Here is an 11,127-nt window from a genome sequence, read left to right on the forward strand (position 1 = left end):
TATGGATGTTCTGAACTGTGTAAAGTGCTGTGTTAAACAGAGTTAAGTGCAGTGTAGTGAAGTGAAGTGCTTTCTTTTAGTGCAGTGTCTTTGGTTTAATCCAGTTGTTTTGTCCAGTGCAGTTTATTTGAGTGCAGTGAATCGTATTGCAGTACAGTGTAATTAAGTGCAGCTGCTGCGCTGTGTGGTATGATGCTGATTTGTCCTTTAATTTATTCCCATAATTTATTCATAAATCTCATCTCCATGCACCACCATCAGAGAGAATCAAACAACCAGGGGATTTACAGTATGTGTCATCATATACTGGTCACATGAAATATGAAGCGCAGCCATTATGCAGATATCAGATGGTATTTGCTCGGTAGCAGGAAATGAATTTCTTCTTTCAAAAAAAGTATTTTCTGCAGTGTTTGTATGTGTCGAGTTCTCAGAAAGGCGGAGCAGAGTGAAGCAGAAAGAGAGCAGTTTTCTGCTTACCCAGAGCAGCTTAGCAGAGGTGTGAAAGCTATCATGTCAACAAGGCAACCTCTCATTACTCATGCCACGCAGCCACCTCACCTCAATTAACCTATTCCATCCCACAATGCACCTTTGTCAGAAAATGGATGTGCCTCTGGCTCCACTCCTTCATGTAGTGTGAGCAGGCGATGGCTCAGTGTCATTAAACACATGAATGTCACCCGCACAACCCTGGTCATTTAGCTGTTCTCGTAATCCATGTTCATGAAGACCCTCATTAAAACACAGACATATGAATTGTAGGATTTGACTGATAATGTTTTTTTTTGTAAATTTTGGTTTATCTTTATCGGAGGCTGCCAATAGATAATATTTCAAGCCAATATTCAATATCTTAAAACAATAATTAATGTGCCTCAGTCATCTCATTCAGTGTTTCACCCAGAATTTTATTCTTGATTAAAATCAAGTTTAGTATTCTCATTTGAAAAACTAATAAATATTGTTAAATCTGGTCTGGTTCATGTTAACCACTATTGCACTTATTAATAATACACTAACAATGCAAATAAATGGCTTTCATCACAGGAGGTCAGTGACAGCCTCTTATATCATCCCAGTTACCAAATCGCTTTATCAGTCAACCCTACTGGTTATCCATATTCTCACTGGCCATCACAGCTCCCATGACCAAAACACAAGATACATTTGATAATAACATATCTACTGTATGTCTGTCCCTCCCCTCTTTTTCTCTTTGTCCATCTTATATCCTTCCCATTTCCACGTGTTTCTTTCTCCCTTCATTTTTATTTCCATCCTCCCTCTGCTCCCTCCTCTGTCCCATGTCTGTCTTTATTACCAGGGGTGACCCGCTCCATGAAGGAAAGAGTGACCAAGCCCACAGCCATGGCTCAGGGTCGCGTTGCCCACATGATCGAATGGCAAAACTGGGGCATGCAGACGGTGGGTGCAGGAGGGGTCCCCCAGTCCCGCATCACCACCCAGGAGCGGGAAAAGGAGCGGCGGCTGGAGAACGACGCTTACAGTGACCTCAGTGATGGAGAGAAGGAGGCCCGTTTTGCTGCAGGTTTGGAAACACACACACACACACACACACACACACACACACACACACACACACAAAGAGACATGAGGGCAGGCACTCCACAGAGCCTGTTAACTGTCATCAGCAGAATTATGTACTCATCACCTCACTTTGTGGGATTTATGCCAGATATTCAGCCAATTACACGTGACGCAGGTCCTCCGTATGATCCTGACTCATCCTCTGAATTCTGACCTCAGGTATCCTGCAGCAGTTTGCGATCTCAGAGGCAACACTTCTAGCCTGGTCGTCGATGGATGGAGAGAGCCCGCGGTCAGGATCAAACCAGGGCAGTGTGGCTCATCTGAGCGAGGTCAACCAGGAGAGCATCACCAGTCGAGGTAAGTCATTTATGACTGCAACTTAAACTAAAAGTAGCATGTGTAGCAGAATCTCACAGTAATTTCATATAGTAGTTATGTGGTTAGTTAAGTTATTGTAGCACTATGATATTTTAATCAAGTAAACATACCGAAAAATCTATTTAAAGAGACAGCACACTCTTTATGCAGCAAGTAAATATTATTATTACATTACAGGATTTCATATTGTAGCTGGTCAAACTGAAGCAAATGTTTTATGATATGCTCTTGATCATATTTACAGTAATAATAATGGAATACCCCAGTGAGCTTTAAAACAGCTGTGTTAAATATTAGTGTTTGCGTAGGTGCAGACAGGCAGCTTGCAGTATAGCATGTGATGTGTCATGTTGCTTAGTAATGAGAACATATTGTTCCATCTCCTCTCTCCAGGCTGAAGGGTTCCCTCATTATTAATTTCACATTTTCCAACATGCACTGTTGGAAGGTAAACCCAGCCACCGCATCTCTATAAATATTGATTTTGGACATTTTTAGTCCACAGCTTCTTACTCTCCATGCAAACTTTTTCTCCTCAAGAAGTTAAGAGGTGCAGAGAACTATAATGAGTCCTCTGTTGCTGTAAGACAATCATCCTTAAGGGTAAGAGGCTTCATTAATGCATTAGGATCAAATTAACTTGTCATTTTTAAGCAAATAGACTTTTAGCACTGGGTGAGAATGTGTGGCGGTGTTTACTCTCGGGGCCCAATTTATGCCATTCTCTTGAGAGAAAAATAAACAGCACAAAAATCAAAGCTGCGTCTGCATTATGCAGTTTGACACAAGTGATGAATCAACAGTGGAAGGTGCACCAGAGAGTTTCTGTCATAACACTTCAGCCAATGTGAAGAATTTCCTGCTGAGTTTCTGGCTTTAGATCCCAGTCAAACCTACGTATTCTTTTCAGCAGGACGGATCAAAGCCAAAAGTCAAACTTAGTTAGTCTGCCCTGCTCAATCTCTTCTTAACTGGATGATAACTGAATTATATAAGTGCAGTCAGTATTTTTAAAACCAAACAACTGCAGCACAGTATCAGGATTGCTCTTCTTCTATATTTCTTGATTTTATATTAAGATTATTTAATCTGTTCAGCTTTTTTGTCCTGAAACTTGACCAAAACTTGTTGTTTTCATCACTTCTGCCAGTCTAAAGAGCAATAACAGCAACTGCTGTATTTTTCATTTTTTCCAGATCAGATCCTGCACCACTCGTCAGCAGAGGTGTGGCCTCACACATACGTCTCCCAGGGCCACTACTGCCTCTCTTCTTCTGATGCCTGGGAGCCAATCAATAATGATCCCTCTGGCGTGGCATCTCCCCCTGCTGGCTCCTACATGATGGGGACCGACGGGTACGACGGACAGGCAGCGGCTCACTACCTGTCGCAGCAACAGCAGCAGCAGTTCACTCTCCAGCAGCAGAGTCAGCTACAGCAGCTGCAGCAGATCCAACAGATCCAGCACTACCAGCAACAGCAGCTCCTGCAGTATCAGCAACAACAGGTGACTGAAAGAGCCACAGCGAGATGCTGCTTATGCACATGGTTGAGATTTAGCGTGTGAGCACATTTACCGTTGCTCTAGAGCCACTCGAGGAATGAATGAACCTTTGAGCGACGGAGCAGTCGCTGAGGATCAGGAGGGTACTTCACTCAGAGACTCAGAGACAGCTTGTGCCAAGATGTTGTCTCTGTCAAGTACAAACCTTATAAGTCCAGATTTATTTATAACTTTTATTCAAGGTTTACATGGTCCTCTGTGTTGTCAGATATTTCTGTAACTCCTTGATTCATAAGACCTCTTCAAATCAATAAGATAAACTTAAAAAGATAAACTAAAATTTTCCTCGCAGGATTGATAAAGTGTAACTATCTATCTATAAGTCACACTCAGCTTTTGTTCAAGCCAATTTTATGGCTCCTCAAGGAATGTTATAGATGCAGGATTTAATCCAAGAACTGTGGTATTTTTGGTGAATCCATTTTTGTACAGATCCCAAAGTTTATTCCAATATCTGAGAAAGGACTCATAGGATTGTTTTGATAAAGGACTTCTAATCTCCCTCCTAATTAATTAAAAATAACTGCTAGCATGTATCCTAAAGAATCTTTTAGTAAATTAGATGATAAAACATGCTAAAATGTATAATAATAATGTAATTGCGGCTCCACACTCCCAGCTGTCTCAGAACATGTTTTACTCACATTCAGAAAGGCATTGGTTTTAGCTTCAAACTGAAAGCTAAATTAAAATGACAATCCTCAATGTCAAATAAACTGTAATCAAAAAGAGCTGCTTATCTGCTCCTGTGCTCAAAGAAATCAGTATTGATTGTGGCATAGTCAGCAAGTGCTACACAGTCAGTTGTTTCTTTATGGGTTGGCTTGCTAAACTATTTTCTTTCTGCTGCCAAAATCAAGCCCTGTGTATTTTGACAAATGCTTAACACTGTGTTACCTTTGACATGGCAGTGTGTCATGAAAGACTGACCTGAGTTAGAAAACTGGTCACAAACAAGCAGCAGATCACAGCTCTGTCTTTTCCTCCTCACCCTTCACTCCCTCTGATCTCAGTCTCGTCCTTGTGTTTTCTAGTCTCTGGAGCACAGGCTGCACAGCGCCAACCACTCTTTGCAAGCGACGCCCAACAGCACCATCCACAGTTTGGTCCATCCCGTTCACCCTCCGCTGGTTGATCTGTGGAACACGGGGCAGGTGGAGGCCTATCAGGCGGAGGCTGGAGGCTACATGGGCGTGGCGGCGGTGGTGGAGCCGAGCCTCTGCGTCCCCTCTGGAGACGACATGGTGGGAACGGAGCACTCCCCGCTACTGGAACAGCAGGAGGAGGAGGAGGAGGTCAAGGTGAGGTGAATGTGGGGTTAGATGACATAAAATTACAGCTTCAGTGATGAATATTTGATCTGTGAGGTGCTGAGCAAGCACTGTAGAAGACCATACTGATGGTTTTATTCCATTAACTACAATTCATGTATCATCGGCCTGCATTATGCTCTTATTCTCTTAAGATTTAAAAATTGATTTCCAATCATCTAGACATGGATTGGTTTCAATTCATGCCACTGTTGAACTGATTAGTCGATTAATTGAGCCAAAATGAATCAACATTTTTGACATGACAGTTTGAGTCATTTAACCAAAGATTCTCTGTTTCTACCTCCTCAAATACAAGGATTTGCATTGGATCTTCTCTGGGTTTTGTGCTGCTGGCTGGACAAACAAGTCATTTAATGACATGAGAAACTGTGGTGGGAATTTTTCACATATTTAATAGGATAAACAATTAATCAAGTAATCTGGGAAAATACTGCATTAATCAATAATGAAAACAAATCATGGTTGCAGCAGGAGAAAGACATTAACTTACAGTGAACACCTTTACTGTTTTGGATGAAGTGGACTCAAGAGCTTGGCTTCTGACCCTCAACTTTTTTAAAAGAGTAAAAGAGCTGTATAATGTGTTTTGTGGGTCTGAAGGGAGTTTTCCATAATTTAGAAAAATAACCCTGGCTTAACCTTGAGACAAATTTTTTTTTAACAGAAAGCATGTGTTAGAAAGTGGAGGTGTAGCTGATGAAAGGCACTTACAAGGTGCACTATGAGAATTGTAGGATGTAGTGGTTTTTTGAGCTTGACTTGCACTAGAAACTAAAAATCAGGACATTTTGGTCCCTGCTGCTTCAATCGTGATCATTCTTTTTTAAATTTGCCTCTTGTGAGTCCCTCGACTTTATAGAAATGCAAGTATCATATATACTCTTCATCATGAGCATGCTGCTGCATTTGACTTCCCAAAGACCCAGCCTATGAATGCAAAGCTTTTCAGCAGCTGACTCTGAAACGCTTCCATAACACAGCAACAAGAAAGAAACTCAACATGCAAATTCAGTCTTGACCTTGTATGAAGGTCAGTTTAGCAGGTGTCCCATAGCTATCACACAACTGCATCACTATATAACTAGGATTTCATTAATAAACCAGAACAAAACAAGAAACAAACACACAGTAATGGCCACTAAATACTGAATGTGGGGAATTACACATCTTAAGAGAGCTTGAATTCTTTTGCTTTTCTAGAATCAGCTGATAAACTTGTGGATGGTTGGCAGTAAATGTAAAGTTAAGGCTTGTAGTTAATTGAATATAAACTGAAAAGCCTGTATGTTTTTTTATTTAGATGGTTAACTCGTCATTTATGATGCAGAGCTGTGGCTAAACTGCTTCTGTATGTGACCTGAGTTGACTGAACCTGCTGTGTGTTTTGGCTCCATCTGTGCTGACCAGGAGGAGGAGGTGACACTGTGCATGGAGCCAGAGTCGGCCACGTTGACTCCACCCACACAACAAGGGGATGCCTCCGGAGGCAGTAGTCCAGGGCAACCGCCGGCAGAACCAATCACAGAGAGGAAGGCCTCCGATGTCACCTCCGGCCTCATTCAGACGCTCGAGGAGAAGGAGGAGGAGGAGGAGGAGGGGCCGGACGCTTCCATGGCAACCAACTGAGTTCCTGGCTGTCAAGAGACTCCTTATTACAAACTGACCAGGGAGTTGGCGAGGAATGAGCGTAATAATACAATATATATCTATTAATCTGTTCCTTTTCAGGTATCACAAACACGACTTTTTTGGTTACGAGATGAATTCTTCAAAACGGTGAGAAACAGATTTGGAAGTGGACTCTTAATGAGACGTGAGCTGATGCAACAAAGGACACCTATTTCTTTGTAAGCCTTACATCCCAAAGGTACAAGAAGAGAGGAGCGAGGATGGAGAAACTGAAGAGGAGGAGGAGGAGGAGGAGCAACGACTGACAGAGACATTTTCCATCAGGGAAATGAAACCACGCTGAGGAGAGGAGGGGAATGGAAACATGCATGCTTTTTATGAAGACAAGCAACTTGACCCTGTCATCGTCTTACAATGATAATGAAAATCTAACATAATAAAACATTATAATAAGAATAATTTTTGTAATAAAGCAAAAAAAAAAAAAAAAAGAACACAAGAAAAATCTATGTATAAGTGTATGATAAGATAAAATAGTTTTCCTATGGGAGAACTACTCTGTTTACAGCTGTTACTGGACATATTAGATAGTGTTTAAATTAATTTCCCTGTTGCATCAAACACATACAGTATACTTTAGTAATGGTGACCCAGACCATTTCACACATAATTCAAGTAGGCCCAGAAAATGTCAGCATTTCAGTGAAATGCAGTTTAACCCTCTAAAATAAATTCTTCTATGATGCTGTGGCACCAGGATGCCCGAGGCACAACCCAGGGACAGGCCTGTCCTGCTGACTGCACACACTGAACACTGCACAGATAAGGATTGTACTGTAAGATAGTGTGCTTCCTAACTCTGTCTCTCTGTATGCATGTTTCTTCAGAATACTATGGAGTACCTGTACTATACAGCACTGTATAGACTTTGCACTGAACCGTAGTATCCCAGGTGGGGCCACAGTGGACCTGCGGTGGGCTCGAGCGGAGAAATAAAGACAGAGCTGCATAAGCGAAATCTCTTTTTTGCACTGATGCAATCCAACAGATCAGAGGTTGCCTTTGGACTGTTGACGTTACCCCGGTTTCCCGCCCCGAAAAAGCTTTCAGCACCACTGACAAACCAAAACCGAGCCACTTAACAACATGAATCCTCAGCTGCTTTTTTTTTTCCTTTTTCTTTTTTTTTTCCGCAGACGTAGTCGTGATAAATTGAGGATGAAAACCACTATTTTGAATGTACTGAAAGACAGACAACACAGTACACGAGCGATACTTCTGATGTCTCCTCGCTGTCCGCATGGGAGGGAATCAAACACTTTCTTAAGAAACAAAGACAAACAAGGGGGAGTCTTTCAAAATGTGTGTTGAAAATGGATTCACTGCTGGCTCACCTAGACCACCACTACACACACACACACACACACAAATATCTAAATTGTAACCAGCAATAGGCAGGCAAAACACTGGCCTCCCAACAGACCAGTGTCAGCTCTGTCGTTTAGATGTAAATAGTCTGAGTATATAAAAATTGTTTCTCACCCACAGTCACAACTGTTCTAGTACAGTATGATTTCTTTATTTTTTTACACCTCTCAGTCCCACTTTAGTTTTGGGATTGCTCTCAAGCTCACACTTTAGGCCTGAATTTTGGTTCCTCTTAACGTGTACCACCACACAGAGACAAATGAAACGTAGGAAAACAGAGCGACCACTCAAACTGGAGGGTGTTTTCACCTGCTGAATCCATCAGCGAGGGAAACATAGTATAAGCAGTAGGTCTGAGTTCACATGTACTGCTCATTCAGGGAACAGAAGACTTAGAACTGAACACGTAGATCGGTGTCTTCCTGCTCATCGTGATAACTGTGAAGCAGCTTCCTGGAGTGTAATAGTGATTATAATGATGTTTGAGGGAGCATGAGTTCGTCCCCCCCTCCGTTTTTCTTTCTTTCGCCTGAGGAAGAATGGGTGTTTTCTAGCGAGGAGAGGAGTTAAACAGAGACAGTGAACAAAGTGGACGTTCTGTGCATGTCTCACTGACGAACTTTACAACAATATACAACCACTGTTTTCATCTTTTCCCTGTTGGGGAGCACCTTCTCCTCTCACTCTGATGATTGTGTGAGAAACTTTTAAGATAAAAAAAATCTATATAAATGGTTTATTGACTTGAATGAATTTATTTATTGATTGCTTCTTTATGCAATGTTGGGGACAATGTTTATTTTTCTACTAACTTGTTGAAATCCCTTCCAGTATAAGTTAGAATAGGTGTCATTGTTGTAAAGCAGTCTTGTTTTTAACGTGGTTTTGAGCACTTTACACACAGAAAAAAACACTTCAGTAAGAGATGAGAGAGGGATAGTTTGGCAGCTCTCAATGATAACAAGTCTATCATCACTTTATTTCACTTCAAGAATCCCAGTTTAGATCATAAAACAACCTACGAGGGCTCAAAACTGCAAGCAGAATGTCTTTACACGATGGCACGTATTCATTTATTTATTGAACAATTACTTGGTGGGGAGGAATAATGTGACAGCTTGTACAGAGTCTATAATTTCATGTAGGTACCAACCCCTCTGGGAGCAGTATCTTTTTCTTTATGAGTCACCGTTTTAAAGACGTAATGCAGTGGGAAAGACTAATTGCTTTATATATCTGTTGATGGTAACAACTGTAAAGCTTATTTTGGTTCGACTGTTTGTTAAAATGAGGTTCACGAGGAAAACGTGCATGGACTCAATTAAACCAGAAAAGACACTGCTTCAGTTTGGGTTATTTTATTGCTTTTTCTTTTTCTTTCTTTCTCTCTTTCTTTTTTAATTTTGTTTTTTGTTTTTTGTTGTTGTTTTTTTTTTGTTTATCAAAATCTCAATGAATGAATAAACTAATAACAAGAAGCCAAATATATTTCTGTGGATGTTAAGGTTTACTGATCACATCTTTGTTAACCAACTGGTTTTCAGTTGAGTTCCTCTTTTTGTATAATTCTACTGCCATCTTCCAAGGGTTACAGTAACTTGTCTGCAGGCATGACGCTCAAAAATCTGCTTCTGGTCCTCTGCCTTTCTCCCTCTCTCTCTCTCTCTCTCTCTCTCTCTCTCTCTCGCGCGCGCTCTCTCGCTCTATTTCTATCTCTTTGTATCTGTTCTGTATAGTTGTGTCTGTCTGTATGTCTGTCCGTCACTGTACAGTAAGTTGTCTGCTGTCTTATTGGAGGAATCACTGCCTGAAAAAAAAAGAAAAATAACTGACATTTTCACATCAACCAAAGGGGATTTGAGGCAATCAGACATGTAACATAGATAAAATTTGGAAGTATGTGTCAAAAAACGTAACTGCTGTATAAAACGCTGTATAAAATTGGATGGCTTCTGTAAAAGTCTGTATTAAATTGGGTTTTTTTTGTTTGAAATAAGGCAGTGTGGCTGGTGAAACCAGTGTTAACACTCACACCTATGCATGCTTGTTGGATGGCTGTCACAGGATGGTTCTTCCACATGGTTCCCCCTCTCCCTCTCTCTCGCTCTCTCTCTCTCTTTCCTCTTCTGTCAACAACTCTGTTTCTTCCTGTTCTCTTCCTCACCCCCCTTTTTCCTGCACGACACAACCTCCCACGCCCCCACCAGCTCCTTTACCTGTCTCCTCTTCTTTTCCTCCGGTGGAGAAAGAGCAAATAAAACAAACCAACAAATGGCATTTCTTCTGTGTATGTGTGGACATCTTTTCACGAGGTGTAAATAATTAGATTCTCACACGCTTACCCCTTTCTCTCTAGAGCTTTAACACATGTGATATGTCTTTTTTTAAACAGCATTTGGCTGCAGATGGTGTGTCTGGCCAGCTCATTGGTGCTTGTCAGGCAAAACAGCCATCACCAAGAAACTGGCAGCAGTGTAATCCAGCCTGTCGTGCTTTTCCAAAAACATCAACAAGACTATTTTATGCCAGGTGAATATTAATGACAAATTAATAAAGTCTGAACACTGGGACGCTATCACTAACATGGTGATGTTAGCCATGCTAATGACGTGTCTGTCAGTCGGTCAGCCACTTTAGTCCAGACTGAAAGATCTCAAAAATGATTTCATCCATTGTCAGAAAATGTGGAACTGATATATTTTGTTGTCCTTGAATTGTTTATGACTACGTGAGAGTTAGTGAGGGTGTGTTGCTTTGTGTATCAGCAACACATGAAATACTATCCAGAAAGGTCTCTTTGAGTAAGAGATGTGAACTTAAAGGCTCATCAGAGGCCAAAACAGTGCTCCCTGGTATATACACTCAGAGACAGGATTTCACGAGTCTAGAAACAATTTTGAGCTGAACATGTTGCATTTGCATATATGTGACTGGCCACTGCGACACCTTTCTGGATGACATCACGTTGTGGTCAAGCCAATGAGCCAGGTTCAACAGACCCTGCATTTTTCCACACAGGGCTAAAGTCAGCGTGAACGCAGCTCCTTGCAAAGCTAAAGAAATTCCCATCAGTCTTTGCTGTACTTTGTGTTTAGTGCTAATTATCAAATGTTAGCATGCTAACAGATATAGTTACGAATGTGGTAAACGTTATACTTGCGAAACAACAGCACGTTAGCATGCTAACTTTAGTATTAACCAAAATCACAGGCGCTGTCCTTACATACAGCCTCACAGAGT

At 41.3% G+C, this 11,127-nt stretch overlaps 1 protein-coding gene across 5 annotated transcripts in view; it reads left to right on the forward strand.

Annotated features, from left to right (window-relative positions):
- The window catches only part of fam131bb (family with sequence similarity 131 member Bb), a 45,913-nt gene extending 36,685 nt beyond the window's left edge, over positions 1-9,228 (forward strand). For all 5 annotated transcript variants that reach the window (XM_051076065.1, XM_051076064.1, XM_051076062.1 and 2 more), the window contains 5 exons: positions 1,328-1,552; positions 1,771-1,911; positions 3,129-3,439; positions 4,531-4,797; positions 6,238-9,228. In XM_051076065.1, the coding sequence (XP_050932022.1) occupies positions 1,328-1,552; positions 1,771-1,911; positions 3,129-3,439; positions 4,531-4,797; positions 6,238-6,456 (1,163 nt within the window). In that variant the 3' untranslated portion in view covers positions 6,457-9,228. The remainder of the gene's footprint in view (positions 1-1,327; positions 1,553-1,770; positions 1,912-3,128; positions 3,440-4,530; positions 4,798-6,237) is intronic.
- Positions 9,229-11,127: the final 1,899 nt, after the last annotated feature.

Source organism: Lates calcarifer, linkage group LG15 (genome assembly GCF_001640805.2).
Source record: "Lates calcarifer isolate ASB-BC8 linkage group LG15, TLL_Latcal_v3, whole genome shotgun sequence".
NCBI classification, from domain to species: domain Eukaryota; kingdom Metazoa; phylum Chordata; class Actinopteri; family Centropomidae; genus Lates; species Lates calcarifer.